Below are 18547 nucleotides of genomic sequence, written 5' to 3' on the forward strand. Positions count from 1 at the left end.
CAAAGGTCAGTGATGAACTCATTGATTATCTCCAATTCCTTTTTTAAACTGTGAAGGAATTAATTACTGTACAGGAGCAGGGTTTTCTATTGATCGCTCCCAGTCAGGAGGAGAAAGAAGAATTCACACCTCAGAGAAACAAAACGCAGCCGAGCTTCGTGTTTACAAGTCAATGAAGTGTGAAACGAAAATGGAAATGTGAAAACTGTCCTGTTAACTCCTGCTGCAGTGGTGAAACGAGAAGAAGAACAAGAAGCAGCCGAGTTGTTTGTTTGCATGAGCCAGTCGTCTTTGATCACTCAGTTTCACACAGATTTGTTCTCAAATGCTAAACAGATCGCTGGTGCAGTTTTCTGGAAAGGAAAACACCCTGATGTAGAAACCACCAGAGTTTTAGGACGAATGGTGATTCAGTTGAATACAGTGAGATGAATATAAGTAGATATATAAACAACATTTATCATGTAGCATTCTGTTACAGTGCATAATTGTTAATAATGTGTCGCTAAAAATGTTCAGTATTTCACACAAGTGTTTTTTTTTTTTAAACTTCCTCTTTGAAAGACAGAGGGTGGAAAGGATTTAGAAATAGAAATGCCTAATTAGTGGTTCTTTACAACTCTGGATTCTTTGATCCATTTGTTTTTGATCAAATTCATCAAATAGTCTCTTCAAACAAGCTGTTGCAGAGTGGTTTTTGGACTAAAATTCATAAATTAAGACCTTCTCATCAATGACAACTGAGTGGATTGTTGTTTTTAAAAATAACTATCAAAGTGAGAAACCCAAAAGCTTTATTTATGAACATATAATGAACGACTGCATTATTACCAAATACAAAGTAGAAACATCAGCCAAACTGGAAACCAGAACATGACCTTATTAATGTCTTATATGTAGCCTATAAAACATTAATAAGTGATTCATTAACTGTAATAGTGTAGCACACACGCACACATATGACAAAGCTGGAGAACCCATATAACTCCGTATAAAGAATTATTGTGTTATTGATTAATAAACACAACTGACAGAAAGCCCTTCTCTTGAATCACGTTTGTTTTGCAGAACTAACGTGAATCAGTGAAGTTACTGGTTTTAAACAGGTTTTAAATGTCTCTTTGTTTCCAGGGCACCGCCCACGTCTCCCACTCAACCAATCAAATGCTGTAACCAATAATATATTTGCATATATGCCTCTTATCCAATCGCCTGCGAGTATTTACAAGGCAAGAACGTTATTCCCCGCATAATTACCACGGCAGCCAATCAGAACGCAGACGGGGCGGGGCCAACGCTCTGGTACCGGTCGCTAGTTGCCTTCGCGTTCAACAGCCACATTTCAAACTAGAATGGCGACCGCTCTCTGCGGTCTGCAGTCCACCGGCAGCAGCAGTAAACCGGCCAAGATTCACCGAGAGCAGCGGAGGAAAGCGAAGGACTCCCGGAGGAGACAGGCGGCTCTTTTATTCCTCAACAATATCTCACTAGACGGACGCCCCCAGTGTCAGTTTATCGATGGAAACGCCGACCAAACAGCGACCGAGGAGAACCGACTGCGGGACAGAGACGTTGGCGGCGGCTCGACAACGGTCGTGCTCGTGCCCCCGGCGGCGGAGAGCCACGGACCGGTCGCCGAGGTGACGGAGCCCCCCGCGGCGGCCGGTGGGGGCGGCGGCGGCGGCTCGGCGTCCAGCTGCCCCGGGGGGCTGGGGGTGGTGAGCCCGGCTCGACCTTCTTTGGTCATGTCTCCGGGGGGACCTGCCGCCGCCGCCGCCGGGGCCAGTGCTGTCGGAGCCAACGAGGTATTTTTGGAGGCCGAGACGCTGCTCACCCCGGACACCCCCCTGTCCCCGGCCCCCGGTACCGGACAGCACCAGCCCTGCGCCCGAGTCCGGTCCACACCGGCCGCCCTGAGCCCGGCCACCACGGCCGCCGGGAACCCCCAGGATTCACGGCAGAGGTGAGCCACGGTCTGTGGGCGGTGTGTCACTACCGTCACCGTGGGCCTTTAGCCGACTTCCGCATAAAATGAAAGCACCAGTTATCATCAGACAAACCCACTTTCGTTCTCTTATAGCGATATATATGTGTATTTTAAGCGAAAATATTACACACATGAACAGTTTTCTGTGGATTTACAATAAGGGATGAACACTGCTCATTTATGTTATGTATTATTACTGTTTCATTGATGAATTATTGTATTTTAAGCGAAAATATTACATATATAAACAGTTTTCTGTCGATTTACAATAAGGGATGAACACTGCTCCTTTATGTCCTCTATTATTACTGTTTCATTGATGAATTAGTGTCGTTTCCCTGCTTCAAAATCAGTAACACACCTCTCAGCAGTTGTCATATTGGTGGTGTCACTTATTAGGCAAAGCAAGGCAATTTTATTTGTATAGCCCGTTTTTACAAACAGTTTGTCTCAAAGGGCTTTACATGGCATCATAACAACATCCTCTGCCCTTAGACCCTCACATCGACTGAGGAAAAACTTGATGAAAAACCCTTTAAACAAATATTGTTTCTCTTTGATTGGCATGATTGGATTTGATCTTCTACTTTGTCCTTTACCTCCAAACCTGTGATGCTAAAGAGCAGATTTGAGATCCTTTCATTTGGTTTATGTTGTTAATGTTTTTGTTATTCTTACTCTTCACCCAGGCTGAGAAACGTGTCTGGATCTCCTGGACCCAAGGTGCCAAAGAAAGTCCACTTCATCAAGAGCATGAGGCAGTACGACACCAGAGGATGCAGGTGAGTCTCCAACATCCATCCATTCATCTATACACATACACAAACACATTTACATACAGACTGCAGAGGCTGAATACATGAATAACTCTTGAATTATTATACCAATCTTCCCACCACCCCCTGCCAAAAAAAAACAAACAAAAGGGGCTGTTTTTACTCTGGACTCTGAAACGGGCCCCTCTCTCTCTTAGCTGTGTTACACACACACACACGCACACACACACAGTCCTCTCGCTAGTATTGTAATAAGCTGCTTAACAGAGTCTTGGCAGAGACTTAGTTTGGCCTGCAGACGAATAACAGCGCTACAGCTGCTGAGTGGCGATTGCTACAGTGAAATTAATCACCCTTGGAAGCTTAGCAAAAGCCCAAAGAGGCGCAGTGTGTGGAAATGTAACACCCCTATTGCACCAACAGTGAGGTAACCCCCCCCCCCCCCCCCCCCCCCCCTACTCCCCCTCTGCAAGACTGGACTGAAATATCATCATCATCATCACACTTCTGGGTATTTGTGGAGCTTGAAGTTCGAGTGAAACAGAAAACAACAGAGTTTATTGGGATTCTTCTTGTTTTCTTCTGGAAAATCTTCCTGTGCAGAGTTTGTTATTGATGAAAACACGTCATCGATGGATTTTATTTGTTTTTTCCCCACTAGTTCTTTCTTTTTTTTTCATTTCCCCTCCACATCTCATCCTGTGATGTGACACGGCTCCATGTTCATAACCCACCCACCTACACGCTGCTGTGTGTCGATGAGTGTGTGTGTGTGTTGTGTGTATGTTCTCTGCTGGTATGTGTCAAACAATGATGTCGGGTCGACTGTCGCACAGGTGTGGCCCTCTGTTTCTATTTGAGTCACACACACACACACACACACACACATAGCTTGTGTTTGAGGCAAAGCTAACAGAGTTACATAACTAAGCTAATTAACAGCAGTAGATTATGTGTTGAGATATTGTCCCCGGTAAGAGATGTGATGTCTTTTTCCTCCAGGCCTGACCTGGATGTTTGCTGCTGCTGCTGCTGACTGGAGGTTATTGATCGGTGTTTTTGTGTAGATGATGAAGCCTCCGGTGTTTGTGCAGTCAGTGCGCTCCTCTGTAGCGGTGTTGTGTTGTTCACTGCTGGTTGTGTTGTGGTGGTGCAGCAGCAGCAGAGTTTAGTCGTTGTGTTGTAGAGTAGTGTTGTAGAGTTTTTTCTGCCAGGTCTAGTTGAATGTTTAGTTTACAGCGTTTGGCAGCAGCCGCCTGCTCCTGGTTTTTATGTGGTCCAGCCCCCGAGTCTGGGCCTCTCTCCTCTCTCTCTCTCTCTCTGTCTTGTTTTAACGCTGCAGACAAGTGGCTGAGACAAGTATCTGTGAGTTTTCTAAATAAAAACCTGTGATCACTGTGAAGGAGGCGTTTGTAGAAACCTCAAAAACTCTTACAAACTGTTCTGCATTAAAAACAAACAATCCGTCCCGTGGAAAGTAACCTTCATCCATCACATCAGTCAGTTTATCTTTTCATCCACAGAAAAAACTATTTGGATCTGGATTTTAAATTATTTATGAAGGAAAAATGGACAAAACATTAGAGCTCCAACAATAAATAAACTTGATTTTACATAACAAACTTATCAACTAATCAAGAAACAATGAGCGAATCAAACTGATATTGAAAACCTTTACATTTTATACGATATTACTCATTTATATTTTGTATTTTGATCAGTAGTCATCCATCAACCTGGATTATGAGAATCTATTTCATGATCTAGATGATTTCAACTATTTTCTGACATTATTAGACCAAATAATAGATGTTTTAGAAAAACATTAAATGTTGGCAAGAAGTCATCTTTTTCTTAAATTTGAAAGACTGGAGAAAATAGTTTTTTATTGAGTGATTTACAGAATATTATTTTGGATCCAGAGAGTATTTGAGGATCCTGGAAACACTTCCTCCTCAAGAGCAACAATCATCTGGCTGATCAAAGAGATCAATGGTTATTATTGTTGCTACTTTCTGAAATAATCAGTTTGGTGTTTATTCTTCCAAAACCTCAGGAAATGGTGAAAATTGTCAGTTTAGTTTATTCGATCTTTTGCACAAATTATTTACAGTCAATCACAATCAATTGAAGCTTCAATAACACATTCCTTAGTTCAAACTTAGTTCATAAATATTACAATGTCCCAGTTTCTTCTATCAAACTCCTGGTCCAGCAGCAGCTACAGTCAATCATCATAGAAAAAGCTCTATAAATAAAATATTCACATTTGGAATCAGAATAAAACCAACAGACATGAAAGAATATTTCATTTTTACTGTATTGTTTCATTTTCAGATGATTATCATTATTTATATCAGTCCGTCTCCTTGTCTCAGTGACTTTGCTGTGGAGATAAAACCCGAGCAGCCTTCAGGTTCCTCTCCCTCTCGTCGGTGGAAGCTGCTCAGTCGTCCATCTTTGGTAGCGACATGAACAGAAGTGGCTCTGTGACTGATTTCGCTGTCACTGCAGCTCCGGCACTGATGCATGTCGTCTCAGCGTGTGTGTTTATGTGTGTTTATGTGTATGTGTGTGTGTGAGAGAGCAGAGCAGCAGTGACGGCCCCTTGTTGCTTGTAGACTGACACACCATCTGTTTTGTCTGCCTGTACTTGCTGTGTCCTGCAGGATCATGCTGATTTGTGCCAAGCGGTCGCTATACGCTGCTTTCTCAGTGCTGCCGTATGGAGAGAGTGCACACCTCAGGTACAAAGAAGCACCGTCCCTGGCAGAGAGCACCCACCCACCCACCCACCCACCACCCACATCCACATCCACCCACCACCACCACCACTTTGCTTTATGTTTTCATGTTCCATGTTTCCTTTATGATCCATGTCATTCTCAGCAGAGGTTACTGTGTGTGTTAGTTTGTGTGTGTGTGTGTGAGTGGCTGCAGGTGAACATGACATCAATGTGACTCTTTCTGAACAGTGATCCTAAACTGGAGGCTCAGAGACAGCGGCTGTCCTCGGTGGTGACGGCCGACCTGCTGCCCTGCCTGGAGGGCGTGGAGCTGGGCGCCAGCGGCAAGGTAAATACCTCATACACTCACCTACAGGGGGTCTATCACAATTACTCTGGAGCTTTTTAATTAAGGTAAAAATGTAGCATAGCCACAGGAGAAATCCTGCTTAGTTACTCTTTAAAGGGATAGTAGCATTTTTTAAAGTGGGGTTGTATGATCTACAAATAGCCCCTAAGTACTTTAATTGCAGTAGAAGACTCTCTGCACTCCTCCCGTTAGCAACGCCAGCCCATAGCCCTGCCCAGAACAACAGACTCAAAGAAACGGCCTTTTTTCACGGTCTAAAAGAGGTTTTACCTAGGTCCAAATAAAAACTGTGTTTTTCCTGCACTTTGAAGGGCTGGAAAAAAATGTATGATAGCGAACAATGGAACTGTGTATTTTTTTTTCAGGTAAAACCTCTTTTAGGCCGCCAAAATAGGCCGTTTCTTTGGGTCTGTCAGGGATGCAAACAGCGCGCCGAAAAGCGAAACTCGCTTTTTTCATGACCAATTAGGTGACTTGTGTGAATCGTTCAGATCCGAAGAGTTTTTGTTTTGAGAGGGCCCCCCCCCTCTCAAAACAAAAAAACAAAAAAATAGGCCGTTTCTTTGGGTCTGTTGTTCTGGGCAGGACTATGGGCTGGCGTTCTCAGCGTCTCAGCTGGGGTCAGTAAAATGTTTTTCTAACAGGCTGACAGTGACAATCACGTGAAACTGAGGCGAACTCATTCATGGTTGTCTCTGATTATACTGATAACAGCCTACCTCCACTGTGGACGCGCGACATGCGCGCTCATTAAAGCGGCGCGTAGCCGCGTGCATTCGGTGCGACGGCGACGCCGTTTTTCCCCCCGTGCACCGTGGAGCTGTGCGCCGCGGACATGCACGGTTCCCTACGTTGCTGTGTCAGGCAGGTGTTTCCTACGGCGCTCTGCCCCGTTTCAGAGGTGAAGGAAGCCCTATAAAGTGGAAAGACGTCGCCTCCGCGATGTAGAATGTGTTCAATTCAAAAAGTGAAACTAACACATTATATAGGCCTATATGTCCATTACACACTGAATGACACATCCCATGTCTTTTATTTGTTCTGTTTATTTTTATAGTAATAATTATGACTAACATTCAGTGAAGTCCTAAAAATCAGTATCTCCAAAATTGAAATATTGCAAAGGAAATTTTTTTTTTTATAAGCATTTTTAATATAGAAATGTAAAAGCCTTCTGAAAACTATGTCCATCTATATGCACTCAATACTTGGTTGGGGTTGAACTACTGGGAATTGACTTTTCCGTGATATTGTAATGTACTTATTTGTTAATGGTGAGCACCCGCCCCCCCCCCCCTCGGAAATTCCTCTCTTTTTTGGTCCTGACCCGTTTGCATCCCTGGTCTGTTCACAACACTGTATGTTGTAAATCTCTGGGCAGGGCTATTATGGGCTGGCGTTGCTAACGGGAGGAGTGCAGAGAGTCTTCTGCTGCAATTAAAATACTTAGGGGCTATTTGTAGATCATACAACCCCACTTTAAAAAAATGATACTATCCCTTTAAAGAGGAACTAAGCAGGATTTCTCCCGTGGCTATGCTACATTTTTTACCTTCATTAAAAAGCTCTGGAGTAATTGTGATCGTTAACTACATGACTTGTGACTTGTTACGAGTGAGAACGGAGCCTCTCTGCCTTCACCTGGCGTCTCACGGCTGAAAACCAACCTTGCAACATCAGTACAGTAGGCTACCTGGTCGCCGCCCCGTAGTCCCAGCTCTCGTCTCTGCACTCTGAGACACAAACGCGCTCCGTAACCCGTAATCTTTTGTTCATGACGGTTAAGACTACACAAACACACACGTCGTAACATCGTATATGTTATATAACGTTATCCGGTCGCTCCTAGGGCTGTCACTTTTTATTCGACATTCGAATATTCGTTCGAATGTGGGGGGAAAAGTTCGTATTCGAGCATTAATGACCTGCTCGATATGCAGGCTGCAGCAAAGATACTCTATTTACCGTCTTTGGCTGCAGTGCCCAGTGCCTGCATAGCGCCGCGGAACGTCCACCGGACGCGGAAGGGCCGCGAAGAGCCGAGAAACGGAGCCAGTTTACTTTCTGTGCCCATATTAACCGCTGGTGTGGTGTCGCGGCGTGCACCTCCGCGGCCGGCTCGCGCCGTGCAGCGTCTGGTCTATTTTGTGTGAGAGCCGCGAGCAATCGCGTCAAGCTGGGCAGGAAGTCAAACATGAAACAACGAGAGTATCCGGTCAATTTTCAAAATAAAACACCGCGACTGTGTGTGCTGCGGCTGCGGCGGCGCGCGGGGGGGGGGGGGGGGGGGGGGGTAATAATCGAATATATCCGAACGAATTACGGGTCATTCAATAATCGTTCGAATGTCATTTTTCTAAAAACTGACAGCCCTAGTCGCTCCATGTATTGATTTTTCGCCGGCTTCGTTGTAAACAAATGCACATGGAGGAGAGGAGCGTAACCGAAACAGCGGAAAACCGAGCGGACTTCCCCTTTAAAGGACAGTTCCAGGTAATTTCAACCTGGGGCTCTAGTTTCCTAATATTTTAGGTCTAAAAAAATGAATCTGAAGCTTTTCTTTTTAATGTCTCCTGTTCTGCAGTAGTTCTGTCTGTCCCTGCGTCGCCACAGCAGCCTTGACGGTTCACTGTGTTTACAGGTAGAATAAACAACAGACAGACTTACCGGTACTCTTAGTGCTAAGTATTTATAAAGTCAGCTGACCTGTCTTCACTCTTAGAAACAGGCTCAATACTCTGAGGCATGAACTTGTTAACAAGACGTTGTTGGTCTGAATGTGACATGAGGTGATGGAACAATATTATAATAATGCTGATAATACACCAAGACACTGTGGCAGTGTCGTTAAACCACAATTAATTAATGTTCAGGCCCAGAGAGCTTAAAGATAAACACTCCACACAGTATCTGACCGTCAGTCTGGCCCGTGGTCAAGAGGCCGCTCGGTTCCTGTGGATTCATGCTGTCGACTCCACGTTCCTCCGACTCGACCATCTGCCGCCTCAGCGCCGATCCAGACTCGTACCGGCCGTCGTCTGTCCACCGGCGACGAGCCTCAGGTTTCTGTTCTCTGCTCAGGGAAACTGAAACCTGACGTGGTCTTAGGCTGCTGTGGCTCGTCTACATGTTGATGAAGTTTTGGAGGTTATTACACCTGTAAAGAGAGTTATCTGAGTTACTGCAGCCTGACTACTGCAGTCACTGCTGTATGAGGTTGGGTATCGCTACGGATTTACTGAATCAATTTGATTCTATATTGATTCACTCGGAGATATTTCGGTTTTGATTCCAGTTTTGCTTGGTTATGAAAGAGATTTTCACAGAACTGATGCTGCAAATTGTACAAAGTTGGAACTCTAACCTGGTGCATTAGTAGAAATAATAATGTTGTTTAAGTTTAACAGTCGATCGCACGGGACTAACAGAGGAAATAGGAGATGACATGCGATAAAAGATCGATCTAAGGATTTTATGAATCGATATTGGATCTTTCAAATCAAGAGTGATATGAATCGGAAAATCGATCTTTTAAACCCAGTGCTAGCGTATGATTGGCTGTTTACACGAATAATTAGGTGTGTGGACGTTCCTAATAAATTGCTCAGCGAGAGGACGACATTGCTGTTATGATTAGAGCTGTGTTGATTTTTAGATTTAAACTCTCATAGTGTAAAGACTTCATTCACAATGAAGTTTATTGTTACAAATACAAATTACTTTATTAATCCCCAAAAGGAAATTAATTCGTCTGTCAGCTCATTTACCACTTGCAGAAGAATTAAAACGCCTGATGGCTGAAGGTACGAAGGATCTTCTATAACTGTTCAGACTCAGAGCAGTTGCATCACAGCTCCTATAATGTGACATCACAGTTCAGACTTCTTGTACGTCCTAAACATCGGTCAGAGGATAAAAATTCAACGTAAAACCGCTGTAAACTGTTGATAAAACACTGTTACGAACCTCCGATACAGTGTCACATGATAAATTATCATCATCATATTGTCTCACTTAGGGATGTCACGATTATAGATTTTCTTGGTACGATTATTGTCAGAGAAATAATCACGGTATTACGATTATCATGATTATTATGCATCAATAAATTTCACAACACTATGAATGTGTAAAATCAAATATAGTCAAAATATAATTACATGACTAATCTCTTAATATAGGACCAGTTATTAATCCACCGGGGGAAGTGTTTGAAATATTTAAGTCATTAATTGTCACCTATATCAAATGTTTATGTTTATTTTAATGATTTTTTCACAATACAAATGACACACTAACATTTAAATTCCTACTAATTCAGTGTTACTTTAGAGATAAATGGACCAGTATCTGTGCATTTACCTTTACTTTGGCGCACATCTGCAGATATGGTTCCAACATAATCTTTTTCGGAAAGTGACGGTATTTAGGAATCTTTACGATCAATTAATTGTGGCGTTTAATACCACGATTAATTGTGAAAACAAGTAATCGTGACATCCCTAGTCTCACTCCTTCTCTGACCGTCTTCTTCCTCCTCAGACGGTGTCCTACGCTCAGTTCCTGTATCCGACCAACGCCTTGGTGAGGCAGAAGGGCGGTGGCGGTGGCAGTGGCGGCGGTGGGAGTGGAGTTCCCGAGAGCTGCACGACGACTCAGACCCCGGCTCAGTCGCGTTTACGTGGCAACGGGCAGAGGAACTTCACCCTGGCTCGATCCAACAACACCGCTGCAGTGCCGGACCCTAGTGCGTCTTTAATTGAACCATAAACACACACATAAACACACACAAACACACCTGGTGCGTCACCTGTCGCTACGCTCGCTGTTTCTCACCGTGTTGTTGTTGTTTCCAGGCGCGGAGGAGGTGACGGAGTACGACCCCAACATGCTCAGCGACCCTCAGTGGCCGTGTGGGAGACACAAGAGGGTCCTGATCTTTGCATCATATGTGGTGAGAATCCATTTATTACACACAAAGTTAAAGGGATAGTTCAACATTTTGGCAAATCCATTGGTCCATTGCCATAATCCCTATAGTCATATATCAGTAGGTTCGTTACCGTTAATTGTCGGTGCAAGCTGTTTTTAGAACGGCGGAGCAGAGCCGCGAGCTGCTCAGAGCTATGCTACGGAGGCTAATGGGATTTCTTGGTTTCCCTCATCAAACTCATCAAATACACAATCCAACAACTCCAAAACGCTCTGGTGGACAAGTTGTGACCTGCACATTCACCACGCTATGAGATAATAACACAACGTTACCAGACAGAGTTGTTTTAGAGGTAAATACAGAGACTGCTTGATGAAAAACTGTGCCCCGACGGGAACGCGCATCAGTGGTTTTGCATGAATTTACCTCTAAAACAACAACTCTGTCTGGTAACGTTCTGTTATTATATATTATAATATCATATTATATTATATCAGATGAAACCTACAAACAACCTGAAGTCTCTTGATTTTTATCTGTCGGTCTAAATAATAATAAAACAGATATTTACATGAAAACAGTTCCATTTAAAACACTGAGTTTAACACTGTGATCACTGCTGCTGCTGCTGCTGTAACAACTTGGCTCATTGTCTCATAATGAGTTTGGCAAAAAATGCTAAATTAATTCAAATGAATCATTAATTTTAGCAGAATTACCCATCCATCATTCATTTAGTTAATTATATTCTCTGTATTCCCGTTATTATATTATTATGCTCGCAGGCACTGAAAAATTATCTACCGTAGATACCTGATTTTACTGAATTTTACATTCGTCAGGTGTTAGATTGTGATTCACATTTGCAGGTGTTAGTCCTGAAAGTGGCGTCAAGAAGTTTGTTTACACTGTAAAACATTTGACTGTTAAATCCAGACACGTCAACCTGAGGTTAAAACAACAGAGCCGTGTTTCCACAGTGAAGGTTGAAGCTGTGTGTGTAAACACTTTAAACCACGGCGGATCCACCTGAGCTCTGACTTCTCCCGGTCTCACTCACTCATCGTCTCTCACGTCAGGAATCAGGAGCAGGACAAGTTAATTTCACTCGTACATTGTAGTACATTGTTCTCCGGCCTCGTCTCAGAGAGAAAAATAAGTCCATTATGTTGCGTTCACATGATTTTATTGCTGCTCAGTAGATCACATCACAAGACACGAGTGTCTGTGTGTGTGTGAAATGAGCTTCATCAAAACAGTTTAGAAACAACACTGCAGGGTTCGAACCTGGATTTTTCAATGAGGGAGAAATAGTAGACGTTGAAAAAAACTCTCAAAGAGGCTAAAAACACAACTTTTCTTGTGGGAAAGCTATTCTAATAGTTTAGGCCTCTTATTAATAACAGCCTATTATTATAAAATGGATGAATAAAAACATCATATCTGAAAGTACAACTGTCAAGATGATTCTTTTTTTGTTATTAAACTCTTCATTTAAGGAAAAATAGATAGAACAATAAAAATGTTGCTCTTAAATGTGTATAGGTGTCATTAAATCTTATTATCCAAGCAGGTAATATAAGAAAAATTGATAAATAGGTAAAAAAAAAAAAATTATAGAAAGAAAGGAAAAATTCACATCATTACATCATAGTTTTATTCCTATATTTCACGCTACACTGACGGTTTAGGGGTCATGTATTCTCATGAAAACTTGCTGCCAAGTCACGGAAAATTGTTAAAATGTATTTGAACCCTGACTGTGGATCTTTATGGAGCAATAATTCACTATAATTAACTATAATTCACGCTGACACTTCTTCTCCTCCTCTCCCTCTTCTCTCCAGACGACTGTTATCGAGTACGTGAAGCCGTCGGACCTGAAGAAGGACATGAACGAGACCTTCAGGGAGAAGTTTCCTCACATTAAGCTGACGCTGAGCAAGATAAGAAGGTACACGTGGATTAAATTCAGCTCTGACTTTCAAACTTTGCTCCGAGAGACGTCTGAAGGTTGAAGCCTTCCACCTCCTCCTCCTCCTCCTCCTCCTCCTGTTTCTGTTTCCTCGTGACTTCAGTGGTCGTCATGACTTGATTTGACCTGACAAGCGTTTGTATTGTGCTGCTGTTGCTGTTGTTGTCGTGTTGTTCTGAGTCATGTCTTGTCTTGTTGATTTAATAATGTTTGTTGTGCGCCTCTTTCTAATGTTCTTTCTCTCTGCAGACAGAGCCACTTGTGTGTTTTATAACATAAACACTGTAAATATTAACTAGTTTAAAGGGATAGTTCAACATTTTGGCAAATTGGCCCATTGTCATAATCCCTATAGTCATAGCAGTGGGTTCGTTACCTTTAATTGTCGGTGCAAGCTGTTTTTAGAACGACGGAGCAGAGCCACGAGCTGCTCAGAGTTGTTTTAGAGGGAAATACATATAAAACCGCTGATGCGCGTTGCCTTCAGGGACAGTTTTTCAGCAAGCAGTCTCTGCATTTACCTCTAAAACAACTCTGTCTGGTAACGTTGTGTTATTATCTCATAGCGTGGTGAATGTGCAGGTCACAACTTGTCCACCAGAGCCTTTTGGAGTTGTTGGATTGTGTATTTGATGAGTTTGATGAGGGAAACCAAGAAATCCCATTAGCCTCCGTAGCGTAGCCCTGAGCATCCTGCTGCTCTGCTCTGCCGTTCTAAAAACAGCTTGCACCGACAAATAAAGGTAACGAACCTACTGCTATGACTATAGGGGTTATGGCAATGGGCCATTTTGCCAAAATGTTGAACTATCCCTTTAAACCTTTAACTGCTATTTGTGTTGAAAACAAGATATTCTCACAGTCGGCTCCTTCTTATCTGATCACTAACTCCTCCTCCTCCTCCTCCTCCTCCTCCTCGTCTTGCAGCCTGAAGAGGGAGATGCGGGCCGTGAGCGAGGAGTGCGGCCTGCAGCCGGTCACCATAGCGATGGCCTTTGTTTACTTTGAGAAGCTGGTGCTGCAGGGTCGCCTCAACAAGCAGAACAGGAAGCTGGTGGCGGCGGCGTGCGTGCTGCTGGCGGCGAAGATCAGCAGCGATCTGAGGAAGCCTGAAGTCAAACAGCTCATCGACGTGAGTGAAGTTTACACACAAACACAGACACACAAAAACACAGACACACAACACACTGATCTGAACAAGACGCGTCGACTTTTAACTTTGAAGTCGACCGAGTGGAAAAACCTGTAGCGCTCGCAGCATCATGTTTACCCAGAATCCTCCTCTCAACCGCCCGAGTTATACAAGATTAGAAACAGGTTCTTTGTTGTTGTTGTTCTGCAAAGTGAGAAGAGTCGGGATTAAAGCTGAATTATTCAAGATGGTTAATGAAATGAAATCTCCTGAAAAATTTAACCACACGTTTTAAATTTTAACAGTGTTTCCAGTCAACAGTTCACAACATGTCACCAAACAAAAAACATTTACTGTGAAACAAAGCTGCTCTTTACTTTAATTACTTTAATTGCAGTAGAAGACTCTCTGCACTCCTCCCGTTAGCAACGCCAGCCCGATAGCCCTGCCCAGAGATTTACAACATACAGTGTTGTGAAAGGACCCAAAGAAACGGCCTATTTTCGCGGCCTAAAAGAGGTTTTACGTGAAAAAAATACACAGTTCCATTGTTCGCTATAATATAATTTTTTCCAGCCCTTCAAAGTGCAGGAAAAACACAGTTTTTATTTGGACCTAACCAACTCACGTATTCCTCCGCCCAGGGTTAGCGCCCACCGATCAGCAGTTGGTTAGCTCCAAATAAAAACTGCGTTTTTCCTGCACTTTGAGGGGCTGGAAAAAATTATATTATAGCGAACAATGAAACTGTGTATTTTTTTCCCCTCTTTTAGGCCACAAAAATAGGCTGTTTCTTTGGGTCCATTCACAACACTGTATGTTGTAAATCTCTGAGCAGGGCTATGGGCTGGCGTTGCTAACGGGAGGAGTGCAGAGAGTCTTCTACTGCAATTATAGTACTTAGGGGCTATTTGTAGATCATACAACCCCACTTTAAAAAAATTATACTATCCCTTTAAACTCCTCATCATCACCATCAGTTTAGTTTACACACAGCAGCTCGTGGTGCCAGCGCAGGTTTATCAACTCTCTCCATCAGTTTCCTGTTGCTGCTCAACCTGTCAATCAATCACACACACACACACAAACACACACACACACACACACACACACACACACACACACACACACACACACACACACACACACACACACACACACACACACACACACACACACACACGGACCACAGACAGACACACACTGGAAAAAAACCAAACTGTTGCTCTTTGAAAACAAAACATGTTGACATTATTTTTGGCTGCAAAACAGGATGAATTCATGTGATGTAACGTCGCATAACCGCAGCTGAGCAGGTGGAGCTGCAGCATTTCCTCCTGTCTGCTTCACAATAAAAGTCCCAGCCCCACATGTTGAATAGGAATTAGAAGTGGCTTAATATTCAAGATTCAAACATATACACATAATACATAATCTTTTATAACTATAGGAGTGAACGATAAACACTGAGGCTGTTGTGTGTTGTATCAGTGAGATATAATGAGATACAGAGAGAAAGCTGGATTAAAACCACTAACTTTGGAAACTGCTACATAGAATAGATAGAAAAACCCTTTAATTTAAAGGCCGCTAATTACATGATAATGCCAAGAAATAGTCAAGAAATAACAATTAATTGTGTAGATATATCAAGAAATAGCCTAGAAATAATGGTCAATTTCATAGTAATGTCATGTTTTTCATAAAGGCAAAAGACTACACATGCTTTTCATGCTTTGAATCTTTTGAGAAAAGACCTGAATTTTTCTCCACCAAGTCCTTGCAATTGACCATTATTTCTGGTCTATTTCTAGACATTATAATGCAATTAGTTGTTATTTCTAGGCTATTTCTTGACATTATCACCTAATGAGCGGCCTGTAAATTAAAGAGTTACCAAAAATGAATAAATACTTTGAATATCTAGTATTGAATAGTATTAGAATCAGATTTACTGACAATATAACTTCAACATGAGCTGGTTCACTTCAGTCAGCAGAGACCCTGAGGTATTAGACACTGATCATTTATAATAAATAGTTGTTAAAGGTATGTACGTAGGAATTACCCCCATCTAGCGGTGCGGTTGCATATATTCTTGATGTTGCATTCACGTGAAATCGGGCAGACGTCAGACAACAGACGCTGCATCGATTTTGGGTGAAGTATCCCTACTTAATATTAGATATAATGTACATAAGTTACGTATACATATCAACACAAACTACTACATACGGAGGAGTGAGGCAGGAATTAACACCGACAGACTTGGATTATAATGTGTCGTACCACAGCTGGACATGAGACAGTTGATATGAAGCTAAAACTGTAAACGACAACTAATGCAAGAGTGACGTCAGAGCCTGAACTGAAGTCCTGCTTCATATTCACTCAGCTACAGAACTGATCATTAGTATTGATAAACTGATAAACCTTTCTCTCTGCAGGAGCATCTGAGAAACAAAACCCACTTAAACACTTAAAACATTTCACTTTGCGCGTTTCTTACTGAGTCGTAATGATCCTCTCTCCCTCTCTCTCTCTGTGTCTGTCTCTCTCTCTCCATCGATGAGCAGAAGCTGGAGGAGCGTTTCCGTATCAACAGACGGGAGCTGATTCCTCTGGAGTTCCCGGTGCTCGTTGCCTTGGAGATGGGACTTTACCTCCCGGAGAGCAAGGTCATGCCGCACTACCGCCGCCTGGTGCAGCAGGGTTAGACCGACCGACGGACCGACCGACCGACACGCCGCTGGTTTCATTAATAACACCAGCAGAGTGTGAGTGTGTACGTATGTGTGTGCATGTGTGTGTGCATAAAGGTTAATAAAAAGAAACTGTGTGTGTGTGTTGGATTGACCAGTTTATAAGCTGTCGTGTTTCAAAACCAATAATTCTGGTACTATATTTATTTCCTGTCAGTCGTGGCCGCTGTGGCGTCTATGAAGGATAAGTGGTTTACACTTGTTGGCTTGTGTGTGTGTGTGTGTGTGTGTATGTGTGTGTGTGTTTGACGTTTGTCCATGTGACGTCCTGATGTCGAGCTCTACGTTAGAGATGGTTCAATGAGCACGTTTATTGTGCTTTTTATTTCGGCTCCTTGTGAAACCTGGTATGTTTGTTTGTTTTGTTTTTTTGTACGTCCTCCTTCACTTGTTGAAATGAGTTGAAACTCTTCACGTGCACCTTCCTCTTCACTATACACACACACTCTGTATAGTTTTTATTATTACAAATGACAAAAAAAGAAAGAAAAAAAGAAAGATAGAAAAAGCACCACCACTGTTGATTTCTCTGTGAATGCCTTTCAAACCCACTGTGACATCGAAGCATTTCTAGCCATCGGACAGAAACATGAAACTGTAGAGACTGTCGGGGTTTTGAGTCTTTGTCTGTTTATAGAGGAGAAAGTGGCCTTTTTTTATTTGTTCGTAATGTAAAATTCAGCCGTTTATGTGTTTTTATATCGGTCGACAAAACAAAGAAAACGTTCATGTGGCAGCAGTGTGTGTTCAGACTTTGGTGTTGGTTGAAAAATTATGAATTTAGGAGATTTTATTTATAGTAATGTTTTTTTTGTTGTTGTTCGTTGTTATGTTTCCTTATCCAGGGAGATTTTTGTGTTTTAAAACACTGGAATTAGTTGTTTTTCAGTTCTCAGGAATTTTGCGTTTGCATCTTTTTTCAATAAGTCGTAAAATCAAAACCCAAAGAAAGTTAAAAGAAAAAAAATCTGTTTTTTTTTTTACCATAGCGATCATTGCCGAAATCACCAGTAGAAGGTAAAAACAGACAGGAAATCAAACTGTTTAATGTAATCAGTGTAAAGACCAGCTGGTATTTCTCCTAAACATTAGTGCCATTAGGTGAACGAGTGATGGAGGAGGAGGAAGAGGAGGAGAAGAAGTGCCTGGAACTACAGTGGCAGTGAAATGGTTAACCACGTCATCACATGTGATATTTAAACGTTGACATTTCTCCGTCTCGCTGCTGTAATGATTTTTTTGGGGGGTTTTTGCTCCTGTTGTGGAGACGATAATGACAAACTCTTTGTGGACGAGTCTTTGTAGTCGTGGTGATGATGATGACTCGGTTTAGTTTGTGTGTTTGATTAAAAAAAAAAAGAAAAGTGTCATAATAAACGTCCAATCAGAGCTGTGTAATTATACAAGATGGGATTTGTATGGTTGATGTCAAAAATGTCAAATTGTTCATTGTTTTCATACTGTGACATGAATGTTTCTCAAATATATTTTCACTGAAAAGAGACGAGTCTGTTTTCATTAATCAATCATTTAAAACCGTTTCCATTGATCTGTTTAAAAACAGCTGGATGAAACCAACAGAAATCTCATATTTCCATCATTATTTCTATGTCGTTTTCCATCGTTAGAGGTTTGATTGATCCTGTATTTAATCTTCTATGGTTTCATGGAGCTTCATTTCTAATATTCAATGAGCGTCTATTGACATTAGCACCATGGATTTAGTTGCAAAGCCTTAAGGCAAACAGAAATGTCATTTTTATTTATACTATGTTCCAATGTTTGAAGCCAATACATGGCTCTTCTTCTTCATCATAAGGTGTATGTGTATTATTAAAGGGATAGTTCAACATTTTGGCAAATTTGCCTATTGCCATAAGTCACAG

General features: G+C 42.2%; 1 protein-coding gene across 2 annotated transcripts in view; it reads left to right on the top strand.

The window, feature by feature from the left end:
• Positions 1-1352: 1352 nt before the first annotated feature.
• cables2a (Cdk5 and Abl enzyme substrate 2a) overlaps positions 1353-18547 on the top strand; it is a gene marked incomplete at its 5' end in the record, with an annotated part of 86994 nt that continues 69799 nt past the window's right edge. The window contains 9 exons of one of the 2 annotated variants that reach the window (XR_014595497.1): positions 1353-1963; positions 2677-2769; positions 5433-5510; positions 5739-5838; positions 10402-10606; positions 10716-10813; positions 12640-12746; positions 13695-13899; positions 16476-16898. Coding sequence is in view for 1 of the 2 variants with exons in the window: in XM_083975318.1 (XP_083831444.1) it covers positions 1353-1963; positions 2677-2769; positions 5433-5510; positions 5739-5838; positions 10402-10606; positions 10716-10813; positions 12640-12746; positions 13695-13899; positions 16476-16616 (1638 nt within the window). Of the gene's footprint in view, positions 1964-2676; positions 2770-5432; positions 5511-5738; positions 5839-10401; positions 10607-10715; positions 10814-12639; positions 12747-13694; positions 13900-16475; positions 18217-18547 lie in introns of those variants that run through there. The other variant, XM_083975318.1, reaches the window with a different exon arrangement.

Source organism: Trachurus trachurus (genome assembly GCF_905171665.1).
Source record: "Trachurus trachurus genome assembly, chromosome: 7".
Classification (NCBI taxonomy): Eukaryota; Metazoa; Chordata; class Actinopteri; order Carangiformes; family Carangidae; genus Trachurus; species Trachurus trachurus.